Genomic DNA, 22819 nt, shown 5'->3' on the forward strand with positions numbered 1-22819 from the left:
TTCAGCGAGGACAGTTCATGTGGTGTTTCTGCTTGAGGTTTTCATTCCTAAGTCTAACGGAATGACATTATAATGGTTTGTGAATCACAGTTAAACAATGAAATTTCAGTTGCCTTACAATCTTGTTATGGGAAAACTGTTGTCATCTTTGCAGGACAAAAAGCACCATGGTATTCCCATATTGCTTTCGACATGGTACTATCATTATACCATGTTTGTTTTATCATTTGCCATGGTAATACCCTGGCATTATTTAACATACCTTGTAATTATTAATGAGTTTTGAGATACGTGGCAAAATGTTTAACACTTAGCCTCAGGTATGAGCAAAAATAGAGATACTTGCCTTCGTAAACACCACTAATAATTACTCAAACTAAATGGAAATGTCTATGAGATACAACCCTGAGGAATGCACTTTTTTGTTTACACGAATTCATGACCTATGAAACTGATAAGCAGATATTAAATGTAAAAGAAATATATTGAAACAAGGAACATGCACAATGGCACAGAAACTAATCACACTCTTTGTTTCATTCTATTTCCCTCAATGATTAGATTCAGTTCTGCTTTCCTTACGGCTGACATATGACACAAAAAGTGCTAAGTAACACTTCCTATGATCGAAATTAAAATGATCACATTTTCCCAGTTCAAGTCTCAACAATATGAATGTTATATGCTATTTCCACGGGCCTTAACACAAATATATATATATATATAAGTATTATACCATTTTATATATATACAATCGATTTAATGAAATAATTCAGTGCGATTCATTATATTTAAAAATAACGCATTACAAAATGTATGCAATTAATCATGACCCCAGACTGTAATAAGGAAGATTCCTGAGCAATTCAAGTTTGAAGTACCACCTGTTTTCTCCAGGGGGCAGTAAGTGAAACTTCAGCTGTATAGGCAACACGCAGATTATACAGAGAACAAACCAGCCCTTCAGAAGACAGCACAACACAAGGATGTGTTCTGGCGTTGAAAACACAGCTTGATGGAGTGCAAATCTGAACTTGGGGATCAGAAGTTTTTTTTCTAAGTATTAAACTACATTAAACTTGACAAATCGACCTAAAAAAATTGTATGTTTATGACGCGACGCAACCAAAGTGAGATGCTCCAAAAGCGTCTGTCTGATGCAGGTGTACACTGACGGGACCTTAGACAAGCCCTCATAATAAATCTCGGACTAATTGACAAATTTAATTTGAACTGTAGCCCAATGATTGGCTTATGTTCAATAATATGCAACTAAACAATACATTGGATTCTAAAGCCACTTTTAGTATTGTCGTATCAATGCTTAACTCCTCTGCCACAATAATGTAATGCATTTGAATTATCTGAATATTCTTTTTTTTTTATAATAATATATATTATTTGTACTATTTGTATAATTTAACTATTTGTAATTATTTCATCTTTATATATACAATTATTGTTATTTGAGGGGCTTCCTCTGCAAATATTTATATATGCGATTAATTGCGATTAATTCAATTAATTATTCGGCATGCCATGTAATTAATTCAATAAAAAATTTGAATTGATTGACAGCCCTAATATATATATATATATTAAACATTGTGCTATTTACAAAACAAAAAACAAGCTACAAAAATTATAATATTAATTATTACGTGTTAAAAGTTGACTGGCTGAAAATATGGTTAAAATAGCTAGAAATTATATAGCTTTATAATGTAATTTATTATATAAATGATATATTATATAAATGTAGCTACATTAAAGCTATAAAATTCACAAGTCACTGTACGCTATTGTTTTCCAGCAAAACAGTTTTACATTTTCAATCTATTCTAACTGATGGTTCCAAGAGTATCACAAATCATCATCGCAATTTTGATAAAATATCATCTGACTTAGCTGAATTTGCAACATCACTTTTAATACCTCACAGAAAACCAAAGATTAAATTTACACGGTATAAAAACAGATGCATGTGATCAACAAATGTACTGTAAGATACTCTCTTACTCTGGCCCTAGGCCATCAGGACAGGACATCTGGTAGAGATGGCAGCTGTCTCGAATACATATTTATCAGAGCTGGCACTCACTGAAACACATTTAGCTCTCAACAACACGTGAAAGTTGCCTTTTGGAAACCTGGCTTGCTGTTAAGATTTTAAATCATTTTAAATGGAATTACAGTGAATTTGTTCCAAGGAAACACTCTCCATTTCCTCAGCTGATTCCTTTATAAGATAATGTTGTTACATTAATGGTCAGGATTTAAACTGTGTGCTGAGTATGCATGTTAAATGCACATGGCAAACAATTAAGATATGTATCTAAATTATGTTTCTATAAATGGTCATATTAAGTCTGAATTTTGCAGTTAACGCTGTCATCTGTCACATTAGATCTGGGCCATATTCAACAGTGGTGTAAATGCAGCCTAAAGCTGGTGAAAAGTCAGATCTTGACCTAAGATCTGTTTTTTGCACAGGACTCAAGAGACTACACTGTCATGCTGTGGGTTTTACGGTCTAGCATGGAATCCTGGGGGATATGTTTACATGGAAACCATCTTAATTAAATAAGTGTTTTCATGTGTCTTCTAGTTTTATGGTCACATTCCTCTTTGGCACTGCATTCATTTTGAAGAATACAAACAAAGAAAAATTCACACTAATTAACATAGGTCATTATGGAAAGCTTTAGACTAAACAAGTTGTTTACTTTCCCCTTTTAAGGCATTATCACAAAATTCCACTGATTATATAAAGATTATGTCGCCTTGCATTAAACAATCTGGATTTTAAAACCCTGATCTTTTGAATCTCTTGATTAAAAAAAAGTGTCTTAAAAAAAAAAAACCCACGAGTTTCTTTCTTCCAATGAAAACAAAGGGAGATATTTAGTCAAATGTTTAACAGCTCTTTTTCATGCAAACAATGCATCAATAACCTAGTGCGACCCTGCGTCCACATGCGTGGACGTTGTATTTTGGCTTCGCTATACACAACACATTATTACATTTAATTTAAACTGACTGATCTCGGTTCAGGAGACTCTGCGCTGTCAGTAAAGGGTTAAACATTCGACGCATGTAGTCATGTGACAAAACAACATGGCGGCGATCACAGAGGAGTTTGTGTTTGGTTGAAACTCCAACTAAACTCCATCTGGTTACAAACCTATTTAAGGTTTTACATTGAAGCCTGTTTGAGTCAAAAGATCTCGAAGAATCTCTAATTTCATCCAATATGCCATTTTTGAAATTTGAGAGATTTATACCGAAACGGCACACTGTTCAACACAATGACCACATTTGTGGACTATATGCTCAGTTTCAGTTCAAATATACTCTATTCACTGTGCATTATCACATTGACAATCAATGGATGCATCCAAAACTGGAAAATGTTCCTTTCAGGGGCTTTGTATGGAGTAGGGATGAAAATAATGTGCATTTCAAACTTTTCTGACACCAGTTCAGACAGATAGCACACTGGAAGTCATTCACTAAATAGGAGCAAGGAGCATCGTATAGCTCTCTATGCAGCTAAGTGCATTCAATCCAAACTTCCTATTTAAAGTTCAGTTTCAGGCTACAACTATGACTAAAACAAAAAAACTGTAAAATAATTAACACTGCTGGGCCTGTGGTCTGTTTGATCCCAACTACCAACTGAAAATAATACCTAGGAGAAGGAGTACAGAGCCAAGACACTCCAAGCATATGAGGATTGCTAGATGGAATATAAGAATGCTGCAATAATGCACAATGGGCTTGATATGTGTGTTCTTGGGGGAGCATTTTGAAAGAGAGAGAAAAAAGTGCAGATAACGAGTTTGTCTCGCCAGACTTTTGATTATTGGCAAAAAGTCTGGACCACAAAGTTATTTTTGCTTTTAAATATTGATTAGGTGTTGATACCACTATAATAGACTGCTGTGAGAAAATTAACACAATAGCAAAGCAGTGTTGGACAGTGACCAAATGTGCAGAAAACAAGAAATTGGTGCAAATGTGTGTATACTTTTAATACGAATTTATTTCCAAAAAGTGCTAATTATTTCACAGACATAATTCAGAAATTTAAGAGGAACATACAATTCTGCTAGTGGATATCTACTTCACTTTTAACTTAACTTTTACGTTTAGAAGTGCCTCAAACTAAAATCTGAGTTTCTTTCAATGTTTTTTATGGTACAAACTTGGCAAATCCAGTTATTAATTCTTCCTCCAAAGTGCTAATTGTATCAACTTGGTACCTTGTGAATACGATTTTGCATGAAGGTGGACTGGTGCACTCTGACTTCATGAAAAGATTGCATAACACCAGTCAATCATATTGGAACCGCCAATTTTAAGCTGACTCTTGCCATTTTTGCAGTTATATATGGACAGTTAGTGAACAGACTCCTATTCATCAAACTATACATTTATTTCTTGACCACCAGGGATACATGACTTCACTCTCTTGGTGTGGTCTTGCAATGGCAGGCTCTATTATATGAGCCATATGAAATATGGCTTAATGACTTCACCATGCAGACATATGGAAATTGTTCTGCATGCCATTACTTCAAAAGCAATTATATTAGATGGCCACACAAACATTTTTGGCTAACCTTTTTGTGCAGGCATATGAAAAAAATCTATTTATTCAAATAAAGAAACAGACATTTCTGTTTTCACTCAGCCATATGATTGTAATAACAAGAAATGTTTTGAAAATGAGGACACCAGACAGTATTAAGAGCAGAACGGTTAAATGCATAACCTCAAATCCTGTTGCCTGTACAATTTTAATAATGCTAATTGCTGAAATAAAATCTTTGGCCAAAAACTATTGTTCACACCAAGCACAAAGAAAGCAAATCACTGACATGAAATCCTCCAAAAATGTCCCCCCAAAACATTTCAGACCAAGTAGAAAGTGAAGTAAATCGCTGGACAATATTATCAGTCCATTTTCGCCCAAAACGATTCACAGCAAGCACAGAGCAAAGCTAATCGCTGACAAAAACCGTCCAATATTTTTCAGACAAATACTATTATCCACACTAAGCACAATGCCAATTTTTGTTAGACTTTGAACATTTTGTATACTTAAAATTTTGCATACCGGACAACCCATCTGATTTGACGCAAATAGGACTGGGTAATCTTGTGATCTTCATTTGAACAATCTCGATCTCGATTCTTATATCCCAAGATCATACTATTACTATACACTGATCAGACACAACATTAAAACCACTGACAGGTGAAGTGAATCAAATGTATTAACTCATTACAATGGCATCTGTCAAGGGGTGGGATATATTAGGCAGCAAGTGAACAGTCAGTTCTTGAATTTCATGTGTTGGAAGCAGAAACATGAGCAAGCGTAAGGATCTGAGTGATGTTGACAAAGGCCAAATTGTGAAGGCAAGACGACTGGGTCAGAGCATCTCCAAAACAGCAGGTCTTGTGGGGTGTTCCTGGTATGCAGTGGTTAGTACCTACCAAAAGTGGTCCGAGGAAGGAGAACCAGTGAACAGGCGACGGGGTCATGGGCCCAAGGCTCATTGATGTGCGTGGGGAGCGAAGGCTAGCCTGTCTGGTCCGATCCCACGGTAGAGGTACTCTAGCACAAATTGCTGAAAAACGTAATGCTGGCCGTGATAGAAAGGAGTCAGAACACAGACTGCATCGGTCAGAGTGCCATGCTGACCCCTGTCCACCACTGAATGCGCCTACAATGGGCATGTGAGTGTCAGAACTGGACCATGAAGCAATGGAAGAAGGTGGCCTGGTGAATTATGTTTTCTTTTGGATCATGTGGACGGCCGGGTGCGTGTGCGTTGTTTACCTGGGGAAGAGATGGCAGCAGTATGCACTATGGGAAGAAAGCAGGCCGGCGGAGGCAGTGTGATGCTCTGGGAAATGTTCTGCTGTCATTCATGTGGATGTTATTTTGACACGTACCACCTACCTAATGATTGTTGCAGACCACGTACACCCATTCATGGCAACAGTATTCCCTCATGGCAGTGGCCTCTTTCAGCAGGATAATGTGCCCTGCCACACTACAAAAATCATTCAGGAATGGTTTGAGGAACATACAAAGAGTTCAAGGTGTTGAGTTGGCCTCCAAATTCCCCAGATCTTAATCCAATTGAGCATCTATGGGATGTGCTGTACCAACAAGTCCGATCCATAGAGGCCCCACCTCGCAACTTACAAGACTTAAAGGATCTGCTGCTAACGTCTTGGTACCAGATACCACAGGACACCTTTAGATGTCTTGTGGAGCCCATGCCTCAATGGGTCAGAGCTGTTTTGGTGACAAGAGCGGGACCTACATGATTTTAGGGAGGTGGATTTAATGTTGTGGCTAATCGGTGTATGTGCACCTCTCTACAATGCGAGTTAATCACTTGCATATGAGACCAAATTTTGCGCTTTGTGGCTAAAAATGTCTGTAATTTGCCAGTGGTTGTTAAATGTTCTGATTTCACTCACCAGTGATTGAGTAGTATATTGGTGAAGTTCAACATCTTTTGAGTTCGAGATCTTTTCACTGCGTGCTGAGAGTAAAAGTACGATTTGGCTCGTTCTGTGTCTACAGGCGATGTCTATTCATTTGTCATTTAATATTTTTTAATACCCTTTTGGTTCTTTACAGTCAATCGTTGATAAAAAATAACAAAACATAAACATTTGATTATAATCACGAATAGCACAGATGAGGTAAAAAAAAGTTTCTCTTGTTAATATGCACTCATTTGCAGATGCTCTTTACAGATTTTCTTAAAGAGACAGCACAGATTTTAAATATGTGTTCTACAAATAAATATAAATACTTGTAAATAGTACTTGTAAACGCATTATACAATTTAATATCATATTTATTGATTAAAAACATGGATTTGTACATTTTTAAAAAGACAAAATGTACCAAACAAATGATAACAAATAAAATATAATAAAATATAAAATGTATATTTTTGTAATGTACCTAGTTAGAAGGTCTCCTGTATAATTAACAGATTTGCTGGGAGATAATTTCGTTCATACGTAAGCTAAATTTATATTATTAATGAAATATACCCATATGAATTGATATTGAATAAAATTGATTCAAAATCAAAACAGAATTGAATCAAGAGCTAGTGAATCTAAATATAATCAAATTGGGATATCTGTATTAATGCCCAGCCCTTGACACAAATACCTTTTTAGGTGGCTAGTTGCTTTGTGGAGGGAAGAAACAAAATGTAACTATGAAGAGAAAAATTATCCCCAGTGTAAATTTTAAATTTTAAATTTTAAGTTGATTTCGTGGTGAAATTAGCAGCTAAAATTCACATTTGGTCACATGAAATTATAATGTCTACATGTATTAGCTTTGAGGTTGTCTATATGCTAGAGTACTCCTAAAACCTGACATAATTTACTTTTACACAGTTTAAATTTACAGAACTTCTCTTTTAGAAAAAAACCACAACATTCTCCTAAATGTTGTGGTTAGATTGTTGCGTTTGAGCATCATTAACTAGGGAAAGCTTTAACCAAGACTAACTGCTCATTGATGAAGGTATACACATCCAAACTATTGTCTGAGCTGATTATGCAAGTGAGAACATTACAGTAAACACAATGGGGAAAATAATGAATGAACAAGCAAAGACTTGCTGTTTTGACTCCATCATGAAGGGAATGCTAAAGAACAAAGTAGTTAGGAAAAGCCTTTGGATAGAGCAGATGGGCTTTGAAACTTTACCATTTCTCCCCCTAAACCCCTCTAAGATACTGTGAATGATTAAAGCAATGGAGTGCAGCCGCAATGGAGCTTTGCGCTCAAGAAAATCTGCTTCTAATAGAGGAGTTTCCTGCAATGGCAGGAAATAGCTGTCATTTCTGCAGAGTTCTCTCTCTCTTCTCACTCTTTTACTTATTTTTTTTCCAAGGAACAGTCATAAGTCCTAATGGCCAAAAAAGGGGGCAATATGGCGTTAAAGTTCTCGATTCATAGGTCATGATCTGCACTTCATTTGGTCATCAAGACCATTCATGCTGTAGACAAAACTAATCCATTATGTAAATGTGTGTATGTGTGAGAATTTTTTAGAGAAGTGTGTGCAATTCTGAAAAACAACAGGACACATAAGAAAATTAATTAAAAACCCAAGTGTGCGGAACAGAGAAGGGTGACTTGACATACCAATAAAATTGGTAAAGACCCATGCCTACATGTTCTGCGTTCCAATGTAGTTACTGTACAGCTGGTACACAATGTGTCCTGATAATTAGTCTTTGCTTTAGTTTAATTGCTATAAATATTGAATTGCTATAAACACTCTAAACTGACAATTCTGTTATCTAACACCAACTGCATACATGGAAGAAAACCCCTTGAAAAGAATCCCAGGACTCTCCTAGAAAGACTACCAACCGATGTTGGTATCACTGACAATTCTTGGAAGTCATGAATAGTGCATGATGACCTAATGGGACAAAAATGCATCCACTGTGTCTATAAGAGGGAAAAGGGCTTGTGTGTAATTATTAAAAGCATCACATGCACTGCCAGATGTTCCCTCAAAGCTGATGAGCCTCTTTTTAATACCTACAGGCAAATGGCTGAGCTGACAGATAAGCAGGTTTAAGCATGAAGTAGTTTAATTTACAATTCAACACAAGTACCACTTAACCCTGCAAGGACGTGCAGTTATTTAGACATTTAATTTCATCTCGGATGATCCAATTTCAGGTGGACACTAGTGATCGACTGATATAATATTTTTAATGGCCGATGCCGATATCCAGAGAGCAGGGTGGACAATACCGATAACGGATACAATGCTGATATTTCACACAATTTAATATACAGAACTGTGCAAAGGTTTTAGGCACTTGTGAAACATTTTCAAAGTGAGGAGTAAACAGAAAAACAGCTAAACCAATATTTGGTGTGAACACTTTTGCCTTTAAAACCGCACCAATTCTACTAACACCTGGACACAGTTTTTCTTGGTTGTTGGCAGATAGTAACAACAAAACAAACAGTGATCGGTCATTTACATGTCTCAGACGCTCCTTCATATGCAAGCAGGCAATTCTCTGCACCCCCGTGGCCTTAAAAAAAAACTATCAGAAAAAATTCTGAATATCGGCAGATTTATCGGCATATGCGATATATCGGTAGACCACTAGCGGACACTGCTAAATACAGATGTAAACATGGTCACTCAAACCAACATTAGAGGTGGTCAAGGGTGCACATGGCCACATCACATTTGTGTAAACGCTAATAAACCACTAACTTGCATAACATGTAGAACCCAATTGAATGCGATCACTTGAGATGCATTACAATCATGGGCTAATAGGACTAACTTTCAATCAGACTATCTTCTTGTTACAATGTCCAACTTCAGATGGTACCAAATGGTTCTTAAGCTCTTGATTCGATTTCGATTACATTTGATATTGATTCATATGGGTATATTTCAGTAATAATGTCTATTTTGATTTGATACGAAAGAAATTCTCTTCCAGCTAATGCTTTTCATTATACAGGGGACCTTCTTAGTACATTAAGAAAATATAAATTTTTCAAATAAGATTTGATTTGTCTTTCATAATTATGGTACATTTGCATTTTATTTTTTTATGTAGAAATCCATGTAACAAAATATGATATATACAATATAATATCATATTTAATGATTAAATACATGTTTATTGTTTAATCCATTATTTTTTACTATTTACAAGTATTTACATTGATATGTATAACACAGGCTAAAACTCAGTACTTTATATTTAATTTGTTTTTCATCATTTTGGTCCCATTTTTGCTTTTTAAAATGTACAATTCCATGTATTCCATCAATAAACATGATATTATAATGCATATATTATCTTATTACATGTTATTACGTTTGATGCATAATTTTTTACTCTTTATAAATATTTACAGAACACGTGCTAAAAGTTGGCTCCGTCTCTTTAAAAAAAACATTCGTTTTGTAAAGAGCGTCTGTAAAGAGCATCTGTCAATTGAGCGTATGTTAACGAGAGAGACTCGAATGGCTTCTTTACCTCATCCGTGCTATTCGTAATTACAATTACATTCTTTTTTTTGCTGTTTTTGATCAACAACTGATTGTAAAGAACATAAAAAGGTATTTAAAAAGACCAGATTCAATGACAGTTGGATTGTGTGGATCTCGTCTTTGAACACACATTACACAAAACAAGTCAAATCAAATTTCAGCTCTGAACAAGCAGGGAAAGGATGCTGAACCTCTTTACCAATATGCGTCTCGATCACTGGTGACTGAAATCTGAACATTTCCCAGCCAGTGGCTAATCACAGACTGAGAGTTGCGCATATATTAAAAGATCGATCTTGGGATTTAAGATTCAATGTTGAGATCGTTCAAATGAAATTGCGATCTATCGGAAAAGTTATATTTTTACCCAGTCCTATAATGCTCTATTCTTTGAATCATTCCCATAATATGGTGATTGGTAAGTGCGTTCTCTGACATTACTGTCTCATGAGAGTGTAAAATAATGGAGATGAGGATGTCCTTGATAGAATACAGGAAACCAAAGGCATATCCTCCTTCTGTCCCACTCTTCTTCCAACTAAATCTTTTAGTCTATGTATATTACTTTCTAGACTCTAAGCTGAACACTTGGCATGTGAGCAGTCATATCTCCATAATTTGTACAGCTCTTTGTTGGCCTATGTGCTGACCATGTGACTTAATTTTAGAAACTGACTGCAACACACAGGAGCCAAAATGAACACTTGCCAAGCAGCAGATGCAAGTATAACTGCTTTTGCAAGCAAATACTGGCGAGCTGGTTGTAAATGTATTACAAACTGCAATACAATATATGGTCAAAAATAATATTGTATTGTAGGAATGGTAATCTGACCATCGCTAAGGTAAGTGATGTGCAAAACTAAAATCAATCACCAAAGCTATCTATTACATAAGTAGTATATTGCTTTTTTTCTTCTCACTTTTTTTCCCTCCACAACTCCGTTAACACTTATGTAGAAAGTTTCTTGTATTAAAGGAATATTCCGGGCTCAATACAAGTTAAGCTCAATCAACGGCATATAGGGCAAAATGTTGATTTCAAAAAATGTTGACCCCTTAATAAAAAGGTTTTCGATGGGCTTCATTACATTTATCTATGATTGGGAAGGTTAATGTTATTAAAATGAATTGTATTCCAAAATATAACTACCTGCTACAATATCTCCCGGTAGATGTCCCCCTCTCTTATTTCAAGCAATTTGATAGCATAGTGAAGTCATTCATTTGGAATGGTAAACGTCCCAGATTACATTTCGGTAAGTTACGTAGGCTGATTGACAAAGGTGGGCTAGGCCTACCCAGATTTTTTTTTAATTATTATGCATTCGGTCTCAGACATTTGGCTCATTGGTCGCTTCCACCTGAGAGAGCCCCTCCCTGGTTTTGTATTGAACAGGAATTTCTTGCCCCTATTTCGCCGTTGCAAAGCCTTTCTATTAAACCGAGAGGTTAATTTACACCCCGTTATCTCACATTTGCACTCGGTATGGACAAAAGTGTCATAGGCTCGGTGACCTATATGAGGCTCAGTGACCTGGAGTATTGAGATCTTTTGAAAATTTGGTTAAACATTTTGGGATTCCCAGATCTCAATTCCATAGGTATTTACAGCTGCACTACCTATTCTGTATTGTTTTTTGGAGTAGCACACCCCCCCTAAAGCTGCAGATACTCTGGGAGAGGTGATTACTTCTTTTGGAAAAGGTCATGAAGCATCAGTGTATTACTCCTGCTAATTCAGAGTCTGGGGCACAGAACTTCAACTTCTCTCAAGAGATTGTGTTAGAAAGATTTAAACTTTGTATCGGAGGAGGGAGTGTGTGATAGGATTCTAAAAAATGTCAAGTCTACATCTAGAGATGCAAGGGTGCGCCTTTTGCAATTGAAGATATTACATAGATTCTATTGGATTCCCTCTAGATTGTATAGGCTTGGTATTAAAGACACACCCACCTGCTGGCGATGCCAATCAGAAGATGGAGGCACAACCCATGCTTTTTGGGGGTGTGTTAAGATCCAAGAGTTTTAGTTGAAGGTTCAGAGTGTCATGTGTGATGTTTTAGGCACTCGAATTTCGTTTTGCCCCAGACTCTGTATTCTGAGTGATGGGGCGGTCATAAATTTGGGGGACAAACACATAAAAAATTGGGTGCTGACCAGTATTATGATTGGCAGGCAGATTATTTTAAGGGGATGGAAGTCAAATGGGGCTTCATAATTTCCGGAGTGGTGTGCGGATATGGGGAGGGTGGCAGCTTTTGAGGAGATGTCCAGCAAAGGGCTGGGGGTTCAAGATTTGTTTGCTAGGAAGTGGGGCAGGTATTTGGTATTTTTGGGGGACTCTCGGGGAGGGGCTGTGGAGAGAGAGGTTTAGTTTTAATTATATATGATTATTATTTTTATTTTTTAATTTTTTAATTTTTTTGTATGTGTGTATATTATTTGTGACCACAGGGCTGTTCGTTGGGGGTCAGGGTGGGGTTAGTGATTGGGGAGGGGTAATAGTGGGGGTTAAACGTTGACTCAGTGTATATATGTTGTGTTTTTTCTTTGTTATATGTTTGAGTCAATAAAAAAAATATTATTGAAAAAAAAAATGTTGATCACAAAAAAATTATTTCGACTCGTCCCTCCTTTTCTTTAAAAAAAAAAAAGCAATAATCAAGGTCACAGTGAGGCACTTACAATGGAAGTGAATTGGAAAATGTTTGAAGGGTTTGAAGGCAAAACTGTGAAGCTTATAATTTAATAAAAGAACGTACATTAATTCTTCAGTTAAAACTCATGTATTCTTTGAGCTGTACTGTTGGTTAAATCATAATTTCTACATTTGTTTTAGGGTTTGTTGACATTACACTGTCATGTCAAGGGTGAAAGAAATGAAAACTGACTCCAGCTGTTTTTATGTATATACTATGCTGTAATTGTCAATGGCCAATGCAAAGAACAAAAACTGGCATTGTCATAAAGGACAAAATATAGCCCTGGTAAAACATTTAATATTTCTGATCAATTATTGCAGTCTATCTCACTCTGGCTTTCTCTCTCTTTATATAAATCCATAATATTGGAAGCCAGGTGTCTGGAAAAGAGACAACTATATATATTACCACAGCTCAATTTAATACAAGGACAAAGTCTAGCATAGAGTCTAATAAAGGATTTAAAAATGGAAAAATGTACTTTTGGTTTTCCACCAAATGGCTGCATTCCAACAGTATCAGTATCACAAAATAAAAGTTTGGTCTAGCTCACTCTTAACTAATCCCATGTGTGGAAACTTTTTCATATGTCCTAGACTTGGAAAAGGCCAGTGAAGATGGTGACAGAAAGAGGGATGCAAACAAAATAGGGTGACCAGACGTCCCGAAAAATTCGGGACAGTCCCGAAATCCAAGCAGTTGTCCCAAATCCCGAATCCTGCCCTAATTGTCCCAAAAATTAGAACAAAGTCTCAAGAGCAGACTCTCGAGTAGTTATAGTGTGATAGAATATTAAAAATTGCTCATTGCCGTCCTGCAGCCAGCTCCTGTCGGCTGCTCATTGCAACCATAGACAGTAAAAGAACGTAGAGAGCTGCAGTAGGCTACGTAGACTACGTAGGCGGCAAGGCGCGAATTTCATGCTCAAAAAAGTCACAAGGAGTGATTTGATTGGATGTTGCTGATGTTAAAGCGCAGTGTTTCTTTTATTTGTTTCATGATGACACTTGAGTTCAATGGTTTTTTTTATTTGTATTTCCGTGTTTACATGACAGACAGTCATTTCATTCAGAATTCCTCAATAAATAATTTTGCCCAGATTTTTGAAATTCATTAAATCGTCCGTCCCGAATTTTACCAATTCTGATCTGGTCACCCTAAAACAAAATGAAAAATGAAATGAAAGTGTGTAAGTAAGTAAATGAGTTATTCTATCATACAAATGATTATCAGAAAGTAGATAACACATTTTGGTGAACTGTGACCCCCAATTTTTTTTTTTTTTTGTGTAATGTATGTACTGTTTTCCTGAGCAACCACTGGGCAGCACCATGATGATTCTAATTCCCTGTTTTCTGATTCTGGTCACGAGACGCCATGTAAAACGAACCTAAACGAGCGATCCAGACAGAGAATGACAACCATTTAAGTCTTATTTAGAGTAAAAATGAATTTCACACTTAAAGTAGTTAATGATATCAACGTAACTAAACTCAGACCATCGCTTCATGTCATCTACTTTGAGTCATTATAAAAAAAAAAAACTCTGTTAAGTATTGGCACTATAGAGCCACATGTTTTTTGACTACTTCTACAAATGTAATACTTTACACACTAAGAATAAATGGTGATGTGTGTAAAAACACTGGAGACAGGAAAAAGGTGGATATAACAAACTTAACACTGATAACACCACATCGTAAACATCACACACTTTCGGTTTGTGTGTAGATGACAAACAGCAGAGCACTTATTTACTTTTTATTAAAAAATAAAAACATTTTTCTGTCATACTTTGTCAATTAAGTGATGTTATATCGAATCGAGATAACATGGAACGGTGAACCTCATATCGTATATCGTCCCAACTATAACCATATCGTCCCAGCCCCACTAGCAGTGTATGTTTTGGTAATTATTTTAAGAAAGGAGCAGCCTGGACACTCCAGAAAACAGCCACATCTCACCAGTAATCTGAGCTTGTGTGTTTCAAAGCCCAGCTCACCGCTTGTCCCCTCGGGTGAAAATTACCCTAAACTCTGACCCTGCACATGTGGCTTGAAACAACATTCCCTCCTCCATGTAGACGACCATATCTGAGGTTGCATTACCTCATCTATGAAGTCTAGCGAGCAGGAATCTTGTACTCAGTTAATGCATCTTACAATTGTATTTTTGTCTGTGTGTAATGTGCTTCCTCACAGTTATAAACCTATAAGCCCAAGCTCAAACTTAAACTCCAGACTTTGCATGCAATGTCTTTGAAGGTTTGCTGCGTTAACGCATGCACGTGTCTGTCTGAATACTCCACTGTCTAAATCTGACTGTGTTCCCTTTGAAAGTGGAAGTCCCCTAAAACTGTGGAAACACACCAGGTTTGCAAGCAAAGGGTTTGTGGGGGTGAGTGTACAGTTACAAAGTGTTTTAAGGCCCTGAGGATCAAACAAAGCTCACTAAATCCTGCAGTGGTCTAGACCTGGAAAGAAGACTGATGCAGCACCCTTTCACCCCGACCCATCACTCTCAACACAAGTCAATCTCAGTAGTCACTACCGTTTATTCACAACACAAGAGTGATTATTAGGAACAACAATCTTTCTTTTAACTCTAACTAAATACATATTAATCTTCCATAAGTGTCTAGAATGAATGAATGCTGTTAACCAAAACTGCAATAATGCATGTGAAAATAAAATGTTATATAATATTACTTACTGTAAATGTCGGGGACGCACGAGGCTGAGAGAGGACGAAGTATTGTGTGGCCAGGTTGACATATGCATTGCGGTAAGATTTAATTTGCCGGTGACCCTGGATGAGTTTATACAGTTCCAAACACATCAGTCCAGCGATTGCAGCTGTTGTTGTGGCGATCGCTGGAATGATGCGGCCAGCAATCAACTTGCTCTGTAGAAAAGAGAAAGGTCTTCGATATTATTTCGGTAGCACTTTAAAATAAAGTTACATTTGTTAACATTATTAAATGCATTAGGTATCATTAATGAGCAATGAACAATATATTTTTTACAGTATTCTTTGATAATGTGAGTTAATAAAAAATACAATTGATTATTGCTAGTTCATAGTGAATTTACTAATGTGAACATATACAACTTTTGATTTAAAAAATGTTAGTATATGTTGAAATCAAATAAGATAAATAAGTGCTGTAAAAGTTTTGTTAATTGTTAATGTTATCTTAAGTTGTTAACTAATATTAACAAATGCAATTTTATTTTAAAGTGTTACCATTATTTTTGTATAACAAATCAAAAGTTTTCACACACTTGAATACATTTATATTTTTCATGACCTTCAAAATATTTTGAAATAAATTTCTAAGCTAAAAACTAAAATTGTAATTTCCTTTTTTTCCTACTTTTAAAGGAGCAATATGTAACATTGGCATCAAGCGTTTTAAATGGGTACTGCAGTCCAAATTAAAAATACTGGAAAGAGTTGTCTCCCTCGCCCCCTCCTCCCCACATCCGAAGCTCATGCGGGTTGCCAGGTTGAGGACACGCAACAGGAACGAGCAAACTGACAATGGCAAACGACGAGCATTACACTGTAAGTTGATCAGCTAATGTATACGTTTGAAATGTTTTTATTGTTTGCAAATTATAAAACAGCTCCTGTGGTTTCAGCTCATTTCTCTGTCAGTGTTAGCTAGATGTATTGCTGGCTTCCATGGCTGCAGCACGCTGTGTTTTCCCTAACTTGTATCAAATCTGGCAACTCTGGATGTCGAAATACTATAGGGGAATGGGCAGTGGGCGGGATCACACATGCCAAATCATAAACAGAAATTCCGGCTTGGAACGGACATTTCAAAGTAGAATATACTGCCTGTAGCATTCTTTTCAGAAAAGCCAGAATTCCAACTTAGCACGTTTCCAAAATCTCTGATAACATGTTATGATAATTGTATGCTTTAGTACAGTAAATATATTACACATTGCTCCTTTAAATGTAATTTCATTTTACATTTGTAAAATTTTCTTATTTTTATTTTTGAGAGAAAGCCCAGAGTGTGCGGAGTTGTTACCAAGACATAAAGTGGTGACTTTGAAAAAGCTCATATATAAGATTAAGTTATATCATAGTTTTGATGATTTTACTATTGTTCTAACATGTGGAAAATAGTATTAATGCATAATGAGTAGGTGTGTCCAAATTTTTGATGTAGTGTAGGCCTTTATGGCATAGAAAGAGCATCTCGATGTTCTGTTTGTGAATGAAAGAAACACATTCAATTACATTTAATGGAACAAATAAGTCATGTGATATAGTATTAGCGTCTAAGCCAAAAAAAAGAGGCTGTTGTGTTGGCATACGCATAGGGACTCTATGGTCTAGAAGAGCCTAAAAGGACTTGAGTATGTGTGTGCATTTACTAAAGTGAGGACATAAACACCCAGAAGGGAAAGATGCATTACTTTAGAACTGATCTCACAAACAAAAGCACAGCAAATGTTGTTTAACAAAGATAAAAGTCATTCACTTTGTGGCGGTTGGCTGTTGGTATATCATAATTCTCTGCCCTCAGGTTGGATGCTGCAATGATGTAATCCATGTGGAAATTGTTGTCATCATCCTGAACAAAAAGAATGGAAAAGAACATACATTAATGCACAAACAATTGTATTATTACAAGCACTGACACATAAGGGGATGTTCGCACAGAGTGTGTTCATGCATTTCACCTGTCCTTTTTTTTAATTACTGATCCATGTGCACATGCATCAGACAGAATGTGTTTTACCACTGGATAAAAAAAGCATCTGCTAAATGAATAAATGCACTGTTGAGCTGTGTCTCTTTGAATTGAGTCACTGTGTTTTAAAGACACCATGTCAAGTAAAAAAAAGTTTTACTTGTTTCCTTCAAAAACATGAATTGTAATTGTGAAACATATTTATAAAATCATGACGACTCTCATGAGATGAAGATCTCTTTAAAAAAACGGTCCCACGTGTTCTGTTCCATTAGGCGTTGTTCATGTAGGACGCGTTCTTGCATCCAAAAACAGCAGGATGGCGAGCAGCGAAAGGGAAAAGAAGGGTCTCGATATTCGGTTTTTAATATTGAACAAAAAAAGGAAATGGATAAATTCAACTTTTCACTCAAATTGCCATGCTGACAACATCATTTGCAATAAAAAAGTATTATTAGAAAAAGGTAAGGCATGCAGAAGAATTCCATCTCAGACTTTTGGGTCCCACTGTATATTTTAAATTAGCTGTTTCATTTTCGGTCATCCGTTATTTCCTGTCAGCTATGGAAAACACTCCAAACACTTTTGTCAATCACCAAATCAGCACCAACCAGCCATCTGTTCATTTGTTCCCACAGAGCAAAACACTGGAGATGAACGATCAGTCTGAAACTACAGCTTCTATGTAAGTTACAGTAGTTTGTTATCTTTTAGACTTGCATAAAAGCAAGAACTATAAACAACAGGAACAAAAATATGCTTGTGCCACAGGTATGTTTGCATGCATTGGTACAACAGATACGAGACTGATAAAGATGCTATGTCATATTTAAACTGGGATCTCCAGTCACCTATTGTAGTTATATGTAATTTCACCTGTTCAGGTGACACAGCAGATGATGTCACACTTAAAACAGCCTTCAAAGACTACTAAGGGTGCAATATTGAAAATCTAAAATACAAAGAATGCAGGAAGGCACACTTTTGCTTATGAAACATTGTGACCCTTTATGCTCAGATGGGCCCGCCGGCAGTATCACATACCATTACCGTAATCGGATGCATAGATCATTAGATAATCCACATGAAGCACAATGTTACACATGGCCACCAGGAGATGGCGCCAAGTAAATGACACACACTCAATATGTCTTATTTGTTTGGAGAGGCTTTTAAACATATGGAGATGTTTTTGGACACTATGATAAATAAATTTTTAATACTACTTTGATTGCTTTGTCGAATCAACACAAACATTTTCTCAGATACAGATGACATAATTGGGTACAAAACAAAAGCTATTTTTCAGAGCCACCTTATTTACACCCAGAGGTATATAATGCCAAATAATAAAAATAAGAATAAGGACATTGTTGGCAAAACATTTTTATTGTTGTGATTTTTCAGCAATTTCTTAGGCTGAAAGTCTCAGAATGTATCATAATATATATCATTAAAAAATATCAAACACTTGACCCTCCTTGTTTTTACTGTCATTTTTTTCCATTTTACTTCAATATTGTATCAATGAACCCAATTGAGTCTACCTTAATAGATTAATATATAACAATGTAAATAGACTTGGCAAGTACTAAAAGTTACAACAATGTGTACAGCACAACAAAAACATTTGATAATATTTTAGCATAAAAAAAAAAAAAAAAAAAAAAAAGTGAATATACATCGGTATTGACTTAAGAATTAAGGGGTTATATGATATTGCATTTTTGCAGATGTGCTTAGACACACTGGGTCTGAGGTTTTGGTAGCCTTCTTATGCTCCAGGCTCTGCAGTACTACAAAAGCTATGGAGTATTGGGTGTGTTTTAGGTGACTGCGGGGGTGGGGGGGGGGTGTTAGGCAAGTATATAATCTGGCAATCTGATGCCAACAGAACTCCCCAAACACACATTCCACTGGAAAAAAACAAAACATCTGATCTGGCAAAGAATGTGTCATTGCTTAAAGTGCACACATGCGCACACACACTTAGAGCATGTCTATGGACACATGATACATGCAGTGGGGGTCCAAAAGTCTGAGACCACTAGTGAAAATACTTCCATTTTCCATCTTTCTAATTGAATGCAAACATTATTACAAATTATGATATATGCAAAAGATATCTAATTTTGCATTCCACAGAAAAAAGAAGCCATGTGGGGTTTGGAACGAATGTACGTGATTAAATGCGAACTATGTGAACTATCCCTTTAAGATGGCTGAATACCCTTTGAAGTCCACTTTGCAGGATACCATTGGGTGATTGGACCGTGTTTATACACTGAGACTAATCTTTCTAATCAGAAAGCACAACTGAGATGTTGTTCAGAGACTGCTGCCCATTCCATATGTGCATCTGAGTGTGTGGCTTTTATTCAAGAAGTCCATGTGTCATGCAGTCGCTCCATATGACAAAGAGGACACTGACTAAAGCAACATGCACCCAGAGCTTTTCATAAGCCCTGTATGTCCATGGACATTTGCCTTCTGAGCAGGTTCTGAAGAAGATCAGTCTGAACAGAGAGAAACTCTGTTTACTCTGGTCTGTTATGGATGAAGCTGGCTAAGGGTCGATGAAAACAGCAGTTGGGGTTGGACACTTTAGGAGCAATTTTGTGGTTTAATGAGACTCGCTATCTGAGAGCGGACGCCAACATGTCTGACAGACGCAGTGCACATACCAAGCAGATTTACTGCTTGGCAAAGTTAACATGCTAACTTTTCAGATTGATTAAATATGCTTAAAGCTTTTAGAGGATAGTTCTGAATTGTATTTATGCAGAATATTTACACAATCATTTTTGGTTATCATTAATTACTACCCCTCATGGAACACGAAGATATATACTGTAAAAAAGCAGCATAAATGTATTCCACATGACTTGTACACTATACAGTATTACAAGTCTTCTGAAGTACACCGGTAGCTTTGTGTGAGGCTTTGATCTAATTTATGTCACTATTGGGGGGACAATCTTGTCCTTCGCCTTAGCTCTCATATCTCATTCACTTTTGCACTAAATTCAAACATGAGGCATTTAAATTTAAAGGCACATTTAAGCAAATCCATTGCTTTGAAAAACGTAAATAAAATTACGAGATTAATTATTTACCTTTTCAAACTCCTGTGGATGCATTCGAAAGTTCTGATCACTCAGCTGGAGTTTTGACAATTTATCCTTTAGCATTTCCAGCTTGTCTTTGTCTAAGAGACACAGTGGGGAAAAGAGATATTACATATGTTTAATATGTTCATTTTATACAAAAACGATTGTAATATTGAATTTCATATTAAATCTAATACAATGTTAGGCTCACCCTCTTCTCTTCTTTCCTCATTCTCCTCTTTCATCTCTTGATCAGTCACTGCAATCTTTACGGTAGATTTAGGAGTGAACTCTGTCACTTTTACACCCTGCAGTATGTTCTGAATGTCCACAAGATTCCTGGTGCCTTCAATTCCATAGATCTGACCGTATAAATTGGCCGCTGCTACAATAAAGTCCATATGGGTGGTCTATAGGACAAGATAAATACATTTATTTAATAAACGTTTTAATTTAAGTTTATTGCGCTCTCCATAAAAATGATTTTTGATACATATATAAATAAATATATTAGGGCTGTCGATTTAACGTGTTAATAACGTGAGATTAATAATAAAAAAATACAGCGTTAAAAAGATTTATGCAATTAATCGCAATGCTTTCCTGAGAAATTCAAGCTTGTAGTACCACCTGTTTACTCCAGAGGGCAGTAAGTGAAATTTCAGCTGTGTGAGCAACACACAGTTTATTACAGTGAACAAAACATTAACAACTCTTCATCAGACACACAACACAAACATACGTTACGTTCTTGCGTTCAAAACACTTGAAGGAGCGCAAATGCGAACTAAGGTTTAAAGATTGAGTATTAAACTATATTTAACTTGACACAGTGACCTAAACATTTAATTTTTATGACGCAACACACCCGAGACTCACGTCTCACAAGCATGTCTGACGCAGGTCGTATGTTCTTTACCTCACAAATATTGAATTACCAACAAGGTTACGGAGGTGTCCTTTAAACTGTTACACCGTTTTTACCCAGTCAATCTTTATTTAAGAAACATGCTCCCTGAAATAGATCCACTTTGCTCCTTCTGTAATGTAGATGAATCTGCCCCTCAAGTTTTTGGGGAATGTGTCCACGCTGTAGTATTTTGGAGAATTTTTTTTTTGTTTGTACATACCTCTATTTTAACTAGTTTTTCTATGTTTTATTTGGTTTTCACTGTTTTGATAACTTAAGTTAATATTTTCTGATTAATCTGTTTATTTTTCTTGCCAAGTTTTTGTATACATAAGTGTAAATTTATGTCTCTAAAGCCCCTATTTGCACTTTTTTGTAAAGACTTGAAATATTATTTAAATACTCTTTGTACCTCCAACAACTCCAAAGCATTGAAAACCATTGCACTATGTAATGAATATAATGTCTTGGCATTATTGTTAAATATATCTGTAGTATTGTGTACCATGTATACCCCTGGCTTGTTTCTTAAAAAAAAAAAAATGTGTACATTGACGGGTCCTTAAACAAGCCCTCATTATAAATCTCCAGCTGATTGACAAATTCACTTGTGTAATGGATTGCTGTGAACTGTGTGCCAATGATTGACTTATGATCAATAATATGGTAGTAAACAATACATTGTATTCTAAAGCCGCTTTTTGTATTGTCTTATCAATGATTAACTCTTCTGCCACAAGAATGTAATGCATTTTAATTATCTGAATATCTTTTATATATATAATTTTTTAAATATTTAAAGATAACTATGTATAATTATTTCATCATTATATACTGAGTTATTGTTATATGAGGGGCTTTCTCAGCAAATATTTGCATATGCGATTAATTAATCGGGACACCATGTAATTAATTTGATTAAAATTTTTAATTGATTGACAGCCCTAATGTATATATATATATGGGGTTAGAAAATAAAATTAATTCAAGATTATCTGAATCAGGTTAGTCAATGTTTCAATATCTTATGCCATTTAGCTTCAAGTAAATGTATCTTGTTTTTGTGATGTTTAGATATTTTAACAAAAATACTGATTAAGTAAATGATTTTGCATTGAGGTGGAACTTACGTAAATTATGCACACAATCTGCGTGTTTGATTTTGAATGATGGAAACAATGAAATGGCATGGATCATAAACCCAGTTGCAGAGAAAAGGGGAACAGCAGCGGTTAAAGGGAAGTAACGGAGGGGAAAGTGTTACGTATTTTGAA

General features: G+C 35.9%; 1 protein-coding gene across 2 annotated transcripts in view; it reads right to left on the reverse strand.

Moving 5' to 3' along the window:
* The window catches only part of uba7 (ubiquitin-like modifier activating enzyme 7), a 58132-nt gene that overhangs the window by 12867 nt on the left and 22446 nt on the right, over window positions 1-22819 (reverse strand). For both annotated transcript variants that reach the window (XM_052130521.1, XM_052130520.1), the window contains exons 19-22: window positions 20847-21045; window positions 20642-20733; window positions 17313-17405; window positions 15524-15715 (exon numbers count right to left, since the gene is read on the reverse strand). In XM_052130521.1, the coding sequence (XP_051986481.1) occupies window positions 15524-15715; window positions 17313-17405; window positions 20642-20733; window positions 20847-21045 (576 nt within the window). The remainder of the gene's footprint in view (window positions 1-15523; window positions 15716-17312; window positions 17406-20641; window positions 20734-20846; window positions 21046-22819) is intronic.

This window comes from Xyrauchen texanus, chromosome 7, assembly GCF_025860055.1.
Source record: "Xyrauchen texanus isolate HMW12.3.18 chromosome 7, RBS_HiC_50CHRs, whole genome shotgun sequence".
NCBI classification, from domain to species: domain Eukaryota; kingdom Metazoa; phylum Chordata; class Actinopteri; order Cypriniformes; family Catostomidae; genus Xyrauchen; species Xyrauchen texanus.